The sequence below is a fragment of the Carassius carassius genome, chromosome 19, assembly GCF_963082965.1.
Source record: "Carassius carassius chromosome 19, fCarCar2.1, whole genome shotgun sequence".
NCBI classification, from domain to species: Eukaryota; Metazoa; Chordata; class Actinopteri; order Cypriniformes; family Cyprinidae; genus Carassius; species Carassius carassius.
In genome coordinates, this window is record NC_081773.1 from 3,882,096 (window position 1) to 3,898,749 (window position 16,654).

The 16,654-nt window shown below is 36.5% G+C and overlaps 1 protein-coding gene across 1 annotated transcript in view; it reads right to left on the reverse strand.

Annotated features, from left to right (window-relative positions):
• Positions 1-16,654, reverse strand: part of LOC132095632 (disintegrin and metalloproteinase domain-containing protein 23) — a 32,738-nt gene that overhangs the window by 13,945 nt on the left and 2,139 nt on the right. Inside the window, exons 3-9 of the mRNA XM_059500771.1 lie at positions 15,690-15,766; positions 5,472-5,535; positions 4,390-4,472; positions 4,179-4,242; positions 2,730-2,802; positions 1,808-1,854; positions 428-493 (exon numbers count right to left, since the gene is read on the reverse strand). Of these exons, the coding sequence (XP_059356754.1) occupies positions 428-493; positions 1,808-1,854; positions 2,730-2,802; positions 4,179-4,242; positions 4,390-4,472; positions 5,472-5,535; positions 15,690-15,766 (474 nt within the window). The remainder of the gene's footprint in view (positions 1-427; positions 494-1,807; positions 1,855-2,729; positions 2,803-4,178; positions 4,243-4,389; positions 4,473-5,471; positions 5,536-15,689; positions 15,767-16,654) is intronic.

Consider the following 16,654-nt stretch of genomic DNA (forward strand, 5'->3'; position numbering starts at 1 on the left):
GTAATGAATTATAAATGTACCTGTGGTATTCAATATTATATTTAAAGGTATTATATTTACTAAACTGCAGCTCCATCATAACAAATATGTAAACAAATATACAATATTGAAATACATGACATACAAGTTTAAAATAAATAATACTGAAGTATATTTTAGTTAACTGTAAATGCTTGTCTGTAGTTTAACCATATTTCAAAAACAATAACATTATGGAATTATATATATAGATGTAATTAAGTCCTGGGCAAAAAATAGCAATTATCATGCAATAACAATACATTCCACTTGCAAGTGAATTCTAATTTAATATGTTCATTATAAGTACTCTTTGTAAAAGTATGCTAAAGTGAACTTGTTTTTCAGAAAGGCCAATGATACTTTCACACACACACTGCTATTTCTGTCAAACAGTATTTAAACACACCATGCTGTGGTCAACGACGATCATCAGTTCAATGTACTTCATCTCCTCGAACACGTTCCTCGGCATCTGGAAGAGAAACAGCACAATACAGCAAAAAACATGGCTCGGATTATTTCCCATCTTGCACGAAAGCTCCTCACAAACAGAAAAATGTGTCCTAAGCATTTTCAGACATAACAAACCCTCACTGTTACTTTCGTGAGATGAAATAATGGGCATTGTTCTGGATCAAAGTTCTTGGCTGGATCCCACTTTACATACTTCTACAACATACTTATTTAATTTGTCAGCTTTGATGTAATTAATGGCCTCAAGACTGACTGCTTCCTGCACACTGGAACTATGCAGTTTTTCATAGAGACGGAAAAGTGCAGAAAATACAGTTCAAAAGTTTGTGGTTGCAAGATTTGTATTTTTCTTTATATATATTTTGGAACGTTTCTTGTGTTCGCCAAGGCTACATTTATTAAATAAAAAATATAGCAAGTCAGTAATACTGTAAAATATTATTAAATTTTTTAAATAACTGTTTGTTTTTGAATATATTTTAAATGTAATTTATTCCAGTCTTTACTATACGATTATTCAGCAGTCATTATAATATGTTGCTTTGAAACACTTATTATTATTATTATTATCAAACAGTGGTGCTGTTTAATATATATATATATATATATATATATATATATATATATATATATATATATATATATATATATATTGTAATGTAAAATTATAACATCTTTTGATCAACTTAATGTGTCCTTTCTGACTACAAATATCAATTTATTTATTTCAAAATGGGGGTTTGCCATGACAAATAAAAAAAATTGATTGATCCACAATAGCTACATTCATAAACAGAAACCTTTTTTTTATCGTAAAAATGTCTGTGAATCCAAACCTTTTGCACGCCATTATTAGTAAATATTACTAGTTTATGTACTAAATCAAGCAATTAACAAATATAACAAATGACCTAAATCATTCATAACCTTTGTTTAACGTTCATGCGTTTAAAACTACTCTGGCAGCTTTGACCTTCTGTCTGCATTTTTCTAACACCGAACATTTGAGTCACAAACTCCTCCTCCTCAGCAATGCCACGGCTTGTGTGCAACATTAACCCAAAAAGCATAAACGGATGCATATTTCTGAAATCCTTCATGCAATTTAGAATATATTAATTCAGTCTAGTTAAGATAGTAAGCAAATTAGGATGCAACCTTTGCTTAGTAAAAGTGCCAGTGCTATTGCACAAGTCTGAGTCAGTCTGTCTGATATTATGGGATGTGTGCTGGTTTGCACAGAGTGTCATTGACAGTGTTCCTGCTCTGTGGCCTATCTCCAGCATCAGCTGCGTCCCACTCAAACACTTACAGCTCGCTTTTTCCTCCGTCGAAGCCAAGGCAAATCCTCCTCCATGCCTGCGCACACACAAACAAGTTTGTTTGTCAGCTTTTCCTATGCTTTTTGTTGGGCTCTAAGAGTCCCTGCCCAACAAGAATTTGAATCTCTAACAAAAGTGTAACATTGTATTCAGTAAAAAAAAAAAAAAAGCACATTCTCTATTCTCCAAACAACATTGCATTCAGCAACATGCAACAACATTTAAAAATATTTTTTTTTAATATATATTATTAATTTGTAAGTTGCTTTTGATAGAAGTGTCTGCTAAATGACTAAATGCGATTTTTTAAAGTGTACTTAAGTGTGTTTAAAGGGAAGTCTTGGCCTAATGGTTAGAGAGTCGGACTCCCAATCGAAAGGTTGTGAGTTCGAGTCTCGGGCCGGCAGGAATTGTGGGTGGGGGGAGTGCATGTACAGTTCTCTTTCCACCTTCAATACCATGACTTAGGTGTCCTTGAGCAAGGCATCGAACCCCCAACTGCTCCCCGGGTGCCGCAGCATAAATGGCTGCCCACTGCTCCGGGTGTGTGTTCACAGTGTGTGTGTGTGTGTTCACTGCTCTGTGTGTGTGCACTTCAGATGGGTTAAAAGCAGAGCACAAATTCTGAGTATGGGTCACCATACTTGGCTGAATGTCACTTCACTTCACTTAAAAGCTGGCATGTCTCTCTTTAAATGCACTTAAACGGCCTTTTATTTCATTATTATATTTTCTGCATTTAAATTTTCTGCATTTAAATTTTCTGCATTTCTGCATATAATTCTGAATTTTAAGATTCGAAGTAGATGTGCATATAAAATGAAGTGTACTTCTTTTGCACAAGGATGCTAGTATTTCTGTGTGCGTCTGTCCGATGTTGATGGAGGTGAGTGAGAGCGGTGCTGTATGTACCTTGCTCTCCTGCAGGTGTGGTTTGCTGCGGGATAGTCGTCCTGCGTAACACATGTGGCCTCGCTGTTCCCTCCTAATGAAAAACACAGAGCACAAGCAGCCAGATCTTACCAAGTTCATTCAAAGTGACTTCAGCTGAGCATGTCTAATTATATGCACACATGCTATGGTGCTTTAAAAGGCCTTGTGCTTTTGATTAGTGTTTATAATGAATTGTGCTCTTTGTTTTTTTTTAGAAGAGGGCTTGTTAGTTTAAAATGAAAGTTGAGAGTGTGTAAAGCTAGTGTGCATAGGGAGAGAGTGTATGGAGATCATTTAAGTGTTTATAGTTGCAGTTAATGTGCAGAGGAAATGGCTACACTAAAGCTAGTGACATTATCAGAGTTACTCACAAAACAGCAGATTTGTAAATGTTCTGTCCTATATCTCATATTCTCACTGCAGGCTTCATATAACCCAGTTTGTATTGCTGTCTATTGGAGGGTCAGAAATCTCTCGGATTTCATCAAACATATCTTAATTTGTGTTCTGAAGATGAACAAAGGTTTTACGGGTTTCATTTTTGGGTGAATTATACCTTTAATGTTATGCAAGTCAGTAAAGTAATGGAACATTTTTGTACACTTATAAGACATAAACACATATTCAACATTCTCATGAGATTTCCCAAAAATATACATTACAGTTATGCTCAGAGAGACTGAATTTCTTGTTATCAAAAATACAGAAAAACAGAAATATTGTGAAATATTATTGAATTATTCTTTTAGATTATTCTCTGATGAATGGAAAGTTTGATTAAGGTATTTTTTTTTTCAATGTAATGTAATTTTTTTCAATGCATTGTAATTTAATGTGTCCTTATTCGATTAAAGTATCAATTAAAGCATCAATATAACCAAATATCGTAAGCCAGAAAGATGTCTGTAGCGATAAAAACTCAGGCAGGAACCGGCGGACAATCAAAATGAAACTTTAATAATCAAATAAAGTCAAAACAGCGCGTCAGCCCCTCACGGACGACTAAGCACAAATAAAAACCAAACATAAAATAAAGCCCAGGCCTGGTCCTCTCTCGTCCGTCACTGTCGTCGCTCCGGTTTTCTATCCCTCCATCTCCTCCGTGGGACTCGAGACCGGTGGTGGGTCGCAGGTGTCGCTCATTTCTCAATCACTCCACCGGCCTCGCTCTGTTCCCAAGTCTCTCGGCCCCGCCCCACTCGTCACAATGTCTAACAGTACTATGAATTTACTATCTATCACTTATAACTATTTATGTACATCGCACACATTTCAGATAAAATCTATAAGAATTTTGTTAAATCTGTACGATTCACTTAAAAAATAATAGTAAAATAATTTGATGTTCAGTCATCAGTGTGCTTAACTTTCATAGTTTGTACAGAAATCTTTTGAGCTGGTTAAAGTGCATATGAAATTAACACGTACCATAGAGTGGTTCTGTTTAAGTGGCTCAATCGTGTACACATGGACTCCATCATCAAACATGCCACTGAAAACCAGAGAGACACAAACAGTTACATTTGTTAATTTAGCTGCTTTCATCCAAAGCAACTCACAAAGGAGAAAAAACACAGACACAGCTGAATAAGTCATAAGCATTGAGGCATTTAGTGGATGGGTTCACTCGTGCACTCACTGTAAACCGTTACAAGTGGACAGAGCGGCTCGAGAGTTATCATTCCCTCTGATCTGGCCGTGGTAATAACAGTGCTCTCCGCCCTGACAACACACACACACACACACATGTTCAGTTTTGTCCTGTTCCCCATAATGCATTTGTTGCCACAACAGATGAACTGTGCAGAACCAGTGAAGCTTTAAACTGACTGTATATAGTGGACGTTCTGGCATATAAATGCACGAATGCCAGCATTCATTAAACAGTCTAATGTTTCTATTCTATAAGTAATAAAGAGATTTGGCGTGGAGTCTGCATTGCTGCTGCAGTGTAACGTCTGCTGGTCATGTGAGCTGTGAGCTGATCTGGAGATGAACCACGGCGTGCTGATTCAGAAGTGAAGTCACAGACACTTCCTGATTTAACACCTATCAGCATCTCTCTCTCTCTCTCTCTCTCTCTGTTCATGCTCTTTACTCTGTGTCTCTCCCTCTCTCTCATAATCCTCATGTCACATCTTTTTGAGTTATGATAGCTTCTAATTAAATTATATTCAACCAAAAACACATAAACACATTTGAGTATATTCTTTTACTCCTGTAGTCTTGGTTTTATTAACAACTTTGAAATATATATATATTTTTTTTTTCTTGAAAAAATATATATATTTTTTCTATACTTTTTCTTGAAACTTTAGACTGACATCTTACCTGACTCTTACCTGTAATTATGAGTTTATACGTCTGAAAACATACTCAGAAAACCATTTTCCATTTGTGTCCCAGAGACTTATTATTGATATCAATAACATCAACAGCAAGGCAAACTAAAAAAATAAAAGGGACTCTACCATAATTTTCACTGTATAATAAGTATAAGAGCAACTGTACTGTTTTGGTTCCTCCATTATAATAACAGTCTTGGTGTGTGAGGTACTGTACAGCACTTTTCAAAGTTTTCAAATGAAATGATACCATAGTTATTATTAATGCATTTTTTATTTATTTATTATTAAAATAGCTACTATGTGACTACCTATTCTCTAAAAAGTACACACAGTCCAGAGTGAAATTGCAAAATATAAAATTTTTGGTTCATACCTTCCAAAGGATGGGCTTCCCTTTCTCATAGTGTATCTCCACATAGTCTGAGGACAGCAGGTCGCTGGAAACACACACACACACACACACACACACACACACAAATATGAACTGGCACAAACTAGGGGTTGCAAAGTGGTGGAAAATTTCCGGTAAATTTCCAGAAACTTTCTAAAAATCCATGGAAGATTCCAAAAAAAAATCCTGGAAAGCTTCAGAATTTAATTGGAAGTTTTCCACACTTTTGCAACCCTAGCACATACGCATGATCATCTGTTGATTCTGGATTTCACAAGACTCTGGTATTCTGGCTCAAGTTAACACATAGCGACCGCTTTCTGAGCCATATCCTCGACTGAAGACTGTTTGCTTTGAAAGCAAAGTATCTGAGACACGTTTTGTTGATCTGGACCCTATAATTCAGGCCAAGTGTCACTGCACTCAGTTTAACATATGTGCAACACATGTTTTCTGCATAATTTCAGCACTTCTGTTGCATACCCTACATGCAAGTATTATTATTTAAACAAAAAATAAGAGAGTATATTTAGGAGATATAAATGCACAGTTGATCCAGATTGACTCTTGTGGTAATTCACTCAAAGACTTTGAATCAGACTCACTGTAGCAAGAATGTATAAAACAATTTGATTTAATTCAAAATTTAACTTGTTGTGTTTTTTTTGTGCATAATATATCTCTATATTTGTCAACAGAGTTCACAAAAGGCTATTTAAAACAAATCAATAATCAACAGAAAAAAGAAAATAATGAATTAATGATCAAATAAAATGAACAAACTAATAATTATAATCGGACATACACATATGTGACCCTGGACCACAAAACCATTCATAAGGGTCAATTTATTATTATTATTCCATCTCAAAGCTGAATAAATAAGCTTTCCATTCATGTATGGTTTATTAGGATTGGACAATATTTTGCCGAGATACAACTATTGGAAAATCTGGAGTCTGAGGGTGCAAAACAAATCAAAATATTGAGAAAATCATCTTTAAATTTGTCCAGGTGAAGTTCTTAGCAATGCATATTACTAATCAAAAAATAAGTTTTGACATATTTATGGTAGGAAATTTACAAAATATCTTTATGGAACATGATCTTTAGGTACTTTCCTAATGATTTTTGGCATAAAAGAAAAATTGATAATTTTGACCCATACAATGTATTGTTGGCTATTGTTAGAAATATACCTGTGCTACTTATGACTGCTTTTGTGCTCCAGGGACACATATACTGTATATGATAAAACTTTAAATTAGTGAACACATCTTCACTATTTGCCTATTGGCATGCATATTACATATTACTAGCATATTACTAGGTTATTGGCTTTAGGGAAAAACTGAAGTACTATAATTGATGTCCGATTCATTTGTAAACACACATCCTTGTGCTAGTGAGTGGATCTCTAATTTGTTGTACATCAGTAACACTTTATTTAAAAGACCTAGGTATATTACAAGCATGTATATTAATATTGGCTGTTTATAATGAAATATCAATGTCTTATTCTGCATGACCACAAATTTATGACCTAAAATTAACAACCTTACTAACTCTTTATTAACAGCAAATTAGGAGTTTATTGAGGCAAAAGTCGCTGCTAATAGTTATCAGTGAACATTTTAACCTTAAAGTGTCTTATGTTCACCAAGGCCAAAAAGCCACTTGTTAATAGTGAATATGTCTTTCCTAATCTACAATGTTACCATATGTTTACCGTATACATTGTGTATATTATACAGCATTAAATATGGGTAACAATTTAGTATAGGGACCAATTCTCACTGTTAACTAGTTGCTTATTAGCATGCCTATCATTAACATATTGGTTGTTTATTAGTATTTATATTCTGCATGACTATATTAATTCAGTACAGCCAGGGCCGGATTAACCATAAGGGCAACTGGGCAATTGCCCAGGGGCCCAAGACCTCTAAAGGGCCCAGGGCAGCAAGGGAATGAGCAAAATACTGTATCTGGTAATCTCCCGCTTTATATTAAACAAACTGTCAACACGGGCTTTTGCGCTGCACAGAGAGACGCTGCGCTGCCTATGACTTTGAACGTGAGTTGAGAGCGGTTGAGAGTCAGTCTCATGCGGAATGACCAATGAAGAGAGGGCCTCAAGTTAAGACCCTCTCCTCATTGGTCAGTCCGCATGAGGTGTGTCAAATGTTACGCCGAGCGGGTTACGTCAGGCGTTGCTACAACAGATAAAAATCTGACATGGAGAAGCTAAGTGGGAGCGCGAAGCGGAAATTAAAAAAGGAAAAGGACATCAGAAACGCTGATTTTAAGTATATACCTAAAATAGGTCATTTCCTCACTCCTGTTAATGTTGCCGACAGTTCTGTTAAGTCAGCTTCCGTCAACGACGAGGACAACTCAGCTAGCCAGGACTTTTCTACAAGATGCCAAATGAAAGCAAACATGCACTCCCTAATTATTTAGGATTAAAATTGTGTGTTTTGCCAGGTTTTGAAGTATTTATTTTTATCTTTCTATTTTAGCTATTGGACATGAACTTGTTAGTGGCCTTGATTTGGAAGATGTTATACACCAGTTTGCACAGTCAAAGTCCAGAAAAAAGCCATTGTAAGATGTGTTTGCCAAATGAAGGCATTTCAAATTCAAACATGCACTTCCTCATTATTTAGGACTAAAATTGTGTGTTTTGCCAGATTATTTAGCATTTATTTCTGTCTTGTCTTCTTCAGAGAAATTGACAGATTTCTAAATGTTTATGTAGCACTAAAATGTTTAACTGGTTAATTGTGCTGTGATATGTTGTTGTTCTATTTTAAAACAAGTTAAAATGAGCTTAGGATAAAAATGTTTATGAGCAGATAATAGTGATACTGCATTTTATTTATTTATTTATTTTTCCTTGAGGTGTCAGCTTTATTAAAATGCTGTATATTGTTGTGGAGGGAAAACTGGCAGATTTCAAATTGTTTGTGTTGGACTAATAACTTGATTGCCTTGTTGAATTCTGAGGAGACAGGGTCACCCTGTCAGGGTGATTTCTGCTTAAAATGAGCTGAGGACCAAAATGTTTCTTGATGTGTTGTCTGTGGTCTTCTGTTATAGCTCTATCAATTCAATACATTTATATTGGGAATAAATGTTGTTAAATAAACAATGGTTTGAAAGTGGTTGCTTATTTATTCATTTTTGTGAAAATGGAGGATATTTCCCTCCCTCTCAATGTAGTGGGTCAATTTTACCAGATTATACAGATGCTGATGTGTTTTGTTTTCATAGCATTATATGTGAGTGAATGTCTTTGATAGGGGACATAGTAGTGCATTTGTAGTTCTATGAGCATTTAAATATTTGTAAATCAAAATACACCTGATGACAGTTAGAACTTGAAGTAGTGAGTATATTTACTGTATATTACAGTAATATATTCTGTATATGACCATATTATGGTGATCCCGGGGTCGTGATGATGGGGCCCTTGAATATTGTTGCCCAGGGTACAACAAAGTGTTAATCTGGCCCTGAGTACAGCATACTGTATCTGTACATCAGATGCTTTCTGTCTGAAGAGAGCAATCTCAGAGGTGTTTTAGACATCCGCTGGTGTGAGTATTTGTGTAAAACAGTGTGTTCAGTGTGTGTAAGGAGGTGACACTGATTCACCTTCAGTGTCCTTTAATCATCACGAGCCTTGACTTGAGTCAGCGAGGCAGGACACACAGATATGCACAAACCGCTTGCTCTCTCATTCTTAGCTGACTGCTCACTTCAACAGAGACCACTTTCTGCCAGAACGGCGTTTTCCTGTAACCTTGTGAAAATGACTCAAGCACACAGTGCAGGTTAGCTTGGGAGCAAACAGGGTTTTGGCAGCGTCCGAAGCCCCGGATCTGAATATTAGACGACTTTTAGCATTAGTGGAGCTGTGGGGGCGGGTTAGGCTAGTGTGAGGGAATAACAGGACACAATGTGATATAAGAACTGTCCCTCTGTGTGCTTGGCCTTGATCTAACAATGCTATTGACCCAGTTTTTACACTGATTCCAGCAACTGATAAAGTACCCAGATATTCCTACAATAACACCTTGTATTGTACCCTTTACAATAACACCTTGTATTGTACCCTTACCCTTTCTCACACTAACATTAAATTAAGAGGGTTGAGTCAACATTACAAAGCGGACTTTAAAGTCTGACAGCACAGAGCTGTTTATGATTTCAGGTTGTAGGGAAAAACTGAAGGACTACAGTTGCTTTCTGATTCACTAAGTGTGTAAACTCACATCCTTGCGGTGGTTATGGTCCTTATTTAGTGGCTTGTTGGCAATTTTCCTGCGTTCCTGTAGTTCAAGTGGTAGAGCATTGCATTAGCAGCGCAAGGTTGTGGGTTCAATTCCCAGGGAACACATGTTAGGTAAAAACTGTTAGCCTGAATGCGCTATAAGTAGCTTTGGATAAAAGCGTCTGCTAAATGCATAAGTAAAAAAATTTCTAAATATAAAAATATACACTACTGTTCAAAAGTTTGGGGTCAGCAAGATTTTCTAAAAGAAGTCCCAGAACATGCATTGCTCTGGATCAAAGGTTTTCATTGGATCCCATTGGATACTTCTATAATATATTCATTTAATATGTGCTTTCATTTAATTAATGGCCCTTAAGACTGACTGCTTCATGCACACCGAAAGCATGCAGTTCTTCATGGAAAAGGGAAAGTGCAAAAAAATTTAAACGTTTGTGGTCAGCAAATCTTTTTTTTTTTTATTTTTTTTTATGTTTTTCGAAATAAGATTATGTTCTTATGTTCTCCAAAGATGCATTTATTTAATAAAAAAAAGAGTACAGAACAGTAACATGGTGAAATATTGTTACAATTGAACAGTGCTGTTTTCTATTTAAATATATCATAAAATACAATTTATTTCTCTGATCCAAAGCTGTATTTTCAGCATCATTACTCCAGTCTTCAGTGTCACACGATCCTCAGAAATCATTCTAATATACTGATCTGCTGTTCAAGAAGCAACTGGAAACAGTTGTGCTGGTTAATATTTTTCTGAAAACTGTGATAATTTATTATTATCATTTTTTTTTCAGGATTCTTTCAGTATTCTTTTCAGGATTATAAATGGAAAGTCTAAAAGCATTAAATTAATATGTATGTATACTGTTACTTTAGATTAATTTAAGGTGTTGTGTCTTTATAAAAGCAGTAATTTCTTTAAACAACAACAACAACTAAATATCTTACCCAAACCAAACTTTTAAATGGTGGTCTAAGTTTGCAAAGGTCACAATGATTTAAAAATTCACATTTGAGGTTGAATCTATTCAAGTAATCTCATGATTTTATTTATACATTCAGAACTGTTTGCCATTATAAAACCCATTTGAAAATCCAATGGGAACCCAAGCTAAAAATGCTAAGTATATGATAAATGCAAATACGAACTGACCTTTATTCTCCAGAATCAAGACACACCACACTAAACACAGTTCAAAGTTACATGATTTAACGCCTCAGCATGTCACCTCAACAAATCTAACCGCTCACAGGAAGCACGCGTGCTGAAGTGTCCCGCTGCTGTTTGGGGTGAGGAGGACAGGGGAGCATGTCGAGGCTGGGATGGAGGGATGTGAGGAGTGATGTTTTACAGGTGCATCCCGATTGGGATTCTCTGAGATACAGGCTGCATGCTGTGGGACTGCTATATTTAGATCAAGACTGCCGCACAACACCGACAACAAACACACACAAACACGCACACACACACACACACACACACAGAAGCATAGCGTGAGAGAGAGAGACAGTGAGTCTGGAAGGTGAACCGCATATCAAACAAAGCGGTCTGACAGACAGACACCACTCCTCTTTGACAATTACAGTATTTTTTGTCTCGCAGGTCTTGGGTCAGAATCGCCAACCACGAACAGCGAAGCCATAACAATGTCTTTCGACAGGATTTATTTATTTTTTTTGCTTGCATGTATCCAAATTCCTTAGCATATCCAAAACCTCAGAACAACTTGATGATGTAACAGAAACTATGGACTCTCTCTTTTCTAGCACTTTAAATACAGTTGCTCCTTTACGCTTAAGGAAGGTTAAGGAAACCAGTATGACTTCATCGTATAATGAGCATACTCGCACCCTAAAGAGAGCAGCCCGAAAAATGGAGCGCAGCTGGAGGAAAACAAAACTAGAGGTATTTCGTTTTGCTTGGTGGGAAAGTAACCTATCATACAGAAAAGCATTAAAAACTGCTAGATCCAATTACTTTTCTTCTCTTTTAGAAGAAAACAAACATAACCCCAGGTATTTATTCAATACAGTGGCTAAATTAACGAAAAATAAAGCCTCAACAAGCGTTGACATTTCCCAACATCACAGCAGTAATGACTTTATCAGCTACTTTACTTCTAAAATCAATACTATTAGAGATAAAATTGTAACCATTCAGCCGTCAGCTACAGTATTGCATCAGACAATACACTATAGACCCCCTGAGGAACAGTTCCACTCATTCTCTACTATAGGAGAGGAAGAATTGTAAAAACTTGTTAAATCATCTAAACCAACAACATGTACGTATGTTAGACCCTATACCATCTAAGCTCCTAAAAGAGGTGCTTCCAGAAGTCATAGATCCTCTTCTTAAATTATTATTAATTCCTCATTGTCATTAGGATATGTCCCCAAAACCTTCAAATTATAGACCAATCTCGAATTTCCCTTTTCTGTCCAATATACTAGAAAAGGTTGTATCCTCACAATTATAATCCTTTTTAGAGAAAAATGGTATATGTGAGGATTTCCAGTCAGGATTTAGACCGTATCTCTCTATTAGTTTTATTGGATCTTAGTGCTGCGTTTGACACAATTGACCACAACATTCTTTTGCATAGACTTGAATACTTTGTTGGCATTAATGGAAGTGCATTAGCATGGTTTAAATCGTACTCATATGACTGCCATCAGTTCGTAGCAGTGAATGAAGATGTATCATATCGATCACAAGTGCAGTATGGAGTACCTCAAGGCTCAGTACCAGGGCCACTACTCTTCACGCTTTATATGTAACCCTTGGGAGATATCATAAGGAAACATGGTGTTAGCTTTCACTGTTAGGCTGATGATACTCAGCTCTATATTTCTTCACGGCCCGGTGAAACACACCAATTTGAAAAACTAATGGAATGCATAGTCGATATAAAAAAACTGGATGACGAGTAATTTCTTACTGCTAAATTCTGAAAAAACAGAGGTGTTAATTATAGGACCTAAAAACTCTGCATGTAATTACCTAGAACACTGTCTAAGACTTGATGGCTGCTCTGTCAATTCTTCGTCATCAGTTAGGGACCTAGGTGTGCTATTTGATCGCAATCTTTCCTTAGAAAGCCACGTTTCTAGCATTTGTAAAACTGCATTTTTCCATCTCAAAAATATATCTAAATTACGGCCTATGTTCTCAATGTCAAATTCAGGAATGTTAATCCATGTATTTATGACCTCAAGGTTAGATTATTGTAATGCTTTATTGGGTGGTTGTTCTGCACGCATAGTAAACAAACTACAGCTAGTCCAAAATGCAGCAGCAAGAGTTCTTACTAGAACCAGGAAGTATGACCATATTAGCCCGGTCCTGTCAACACTGCACTCCCTCCCTATCAAACATCGTATAGATTTTAAAATATTGCTTATTACTTATAAAGCCCTGAATGGTTTAGCACCTCAGTATTTGAATGAGCTCCTTTTACATTATAATCCTCTACGTCCGCTACGTTCTCAAAACTCAGGCAATTTGATAATACCTAGAATATCAAAATTAACTGGGGGTGGCAGATCCTTTTCCTATTTGGCACCTAAACTCTGGAATAACCTACATAACATTGTTCAGGTGGCAGACACACTCTTGCAGTTTAAATCTAGATTAAAGACCCATCTCTTTAACCTGGTTTACACATAACACACTAATATGCTTCTAATATCCAAATCCGTTAAAGGATTTTTAGGCTGCATTAATTAGGTAAACCGGAACCGGGAACACTTCCCATAACACCCGATGTGCTTGCTACATCATTAGAAGAATGGCATCTACGCTAATATTAGTCTGTTTCTCTCTTATTCCGAGGTCACCATAGCCACCAGATCCAGTACGTATCCAGACCAGATGGTGGATCAGCACCTAGAAAGGACCTCTACATCCCTGAAAGACAGTGGAGACCAGGACAACTAGAGCCCCAGATACAGATCCCCTGTAAAGACCTTGTCTCAGAGGACCACCAGGACAAGACCACAGGAAACAGATGATTATTCTGCACAATCTGACTTTGCTGCAGCTTGGAATTGAACTACTGGTTTCATCTGGTCAGAGGAGAACTGGCCCCCCAACTGAGCCTGGTTTCTCCCAAGGTTTTTTTCTCCATTCTGTCACCGATGGAGTTTTGGTTCCTTGCCGCTGTTGCCTCTGGCTTGCTTAGTTGGGGACACTTCATCTACAGCGATATCATTGACTTGATTGCAAATAAATGCACAGACACTATTTAAATTGAACAGAGATGACATCACTGAATTCAATGATGAACTGCCTTTAACTGTCATTTTGCATTATTGACACACTGTTTTCCTAATGAATGTCTTTCAGTTGCTTTGACGCAATGTATTTTGTTTAAAGCGCTATATAAATAAATGTGACTTGACTTGACTTGTGTCCTTATTTAACAATGTATTTATCTTAGCAAAAGGAAAAATTCAAAGATCAAACTGCTAAGAAAAGTAATAGCACTGATTTGCAACATCATCAATGTCCTCAACACAAATTAACCACTGTGCAATAGTATGCCTTAGCAAGGACTAAATACTATTTATCACATTTTTGTTTTCTAATTGGAAGTATAGTTTCCAGAGAAATCAATGGTGCAAAAGCACACTTACTTTTAAAGGGGTTATCGGATGAAAAATGTTGCTCATTATGAACAGAGCTGTTTTGACAGGGTAAAAAGGATGTTTTTTTTTACACTACCATTGCGAAATTTCAACCAAAGTATGTTACAGACTTGACAACTTGTGGGAAATGGGCATCCGATGACCCCTTTAAAAAGAATACTTAGTATACAAATAATTTAGTCTAATGTCAGGGTCCTGTCACTTCAGTCTTGTTTATTCTTCATTTGGTGAGAGAGCCCTGATACTCCTATCATCTTGTGCTTTTGTGAGTATGCAGCTTTGAGTTGGCTTGGGCCCAGGGTCTTCAAACAACAAATAAACAAACAAGAAAAACAGCCTAACTGTTATTAAAAACTAGCCTTTCTCTGCTATGTTGCTGTCACATAAAACACTTGCAATGCCAACTTGCTACTGTAAACAAAAGCTCTCAATGCTTGCCCCGCCTTCAGGGACTTCTGATTGGTCCACTGTTTTGGAAGTGTCATTGATGGGCTGAGATGCGTGTAAAAGTTGCATTTTTAACAAGACATGGCATCTCAAAAACATGTTGCTCATTGTGTGAGAAGCTGCAAAAGGCACAAGCACAATGGTCGAACACATCAAGCTAATGTGGATGGAAAGCAATGGAAAAGTAGCACATTGGCATAGAAAAACGCATTCTGTGTGAACACCTCCTAAGCTCAGTCTTTCTCACACAGAATCGTGTGTGAGTGTGTTTTAACCACACATAAACACATTCCGTTCAGATGAATCTCTGGCTTTGGAGCTTGTAGATTATTGAAGGATGTAGTTACAGTAGAGTGTTTTGGCTACAAAACCTGCAATAACCATTCAGGCGGCCAACACCACTTGATATTGAATACAAAAAAAGTAAAAGAAAGAAGGAAAGAAGGAAAGATAGATAGATAGATAGATAGATAGATAGATAGATAGATAGATAGATAGATAGATAGATAGATAGATAGATAGATAGATAGATAGATAGATAGATAGATAGATAGATAGATAGATAGATAGATAGAATGACAGTGTAATTCCATGAAGCTGAATGGAAATGCACCCCAGCGTAGAACCTTTGCTTCCAGTAACACAGAAGAGTATTCCCATAAGTGCATATGTTAGATTCACAGAGCCACAACACATCAATAGTCTGGCACAGCAACAGCCATGAGAAGCAAACGCATGTCACGAGTGTGTGAGGCCTGTGAGAGTCTGAACATATAGTGAAACTGCAACTTAGCAATACTCACTTGTTTAATGTGAGGTCCAGAATGAATTGAGATCCAAAGGCCTGAAGTTGAAATGAAGCCTGAGCGAGATGCACCTCCTATTGAAGGAAGTCAGGTCAAAGTCAAGATTTAGCGTCAGAACAGATGCTAGGGTGAACCTCCGTTACTGTTTACAGATCAATTTCCTTGAGCTGTCATCGGAAATGTGCTTATTTTTACTGTGCTCTCAAACCAATGTGAAGCAATTCCACAGCAATGTCTGCCTAATGTTCATAGTCATGTCATGCAGCTGCAATAATCACAAACAAATCTTCTGATTATAATAAGGCACGAGAATGGCTGAAACATGGATGTTGTTTTGAACGTATCTTTTGGTTTGCTTCCATTAAGTTGATAAAATAGAGAGGTCACATGATGAAATTTTCTGTATTTCAATCAATTAAAGTATCAAAACAAGAATCAATTAATAAATAGGTTTTATCAAATGGTGCTGATATACATGAAATTTTTGGGGTGAATTTCTAGCCTCATTAATAAAACAGTTATTATAAAATTAAGACCGTGCCATAATTTTGAGACACACTGCTCATTTTTAAAGACTTTGAAATGTAAATCTTTGGAGTTTGGTCATGACTGATAGCGCTGACTGGGATATCAATCATGTCGTTGTCCTTCATTAAAAAAAAAAAATACCTGTAGTCTATCATGGATACATGAAGGAGGCCATTTTTGTTTCTTAAAGGAATAGTTCACCCAAATATTTACATTTCTATCAAATCACTATGATCCAAAAGTAATCCACACAACACCAGTCCATCAAATACCATCCTGTGAAGTGGAAAGCTTTGTGTTTCTAAAAAACAAATCTATCATTAAGACGTTTTAACTCTAAGCCGCCGCTTCTGGCCACTGAATATTTATATAGATCTGTTTTAGACATTATATTATATTTATGCATTTAGCAGACGCTTTTATCCAAAGCGACT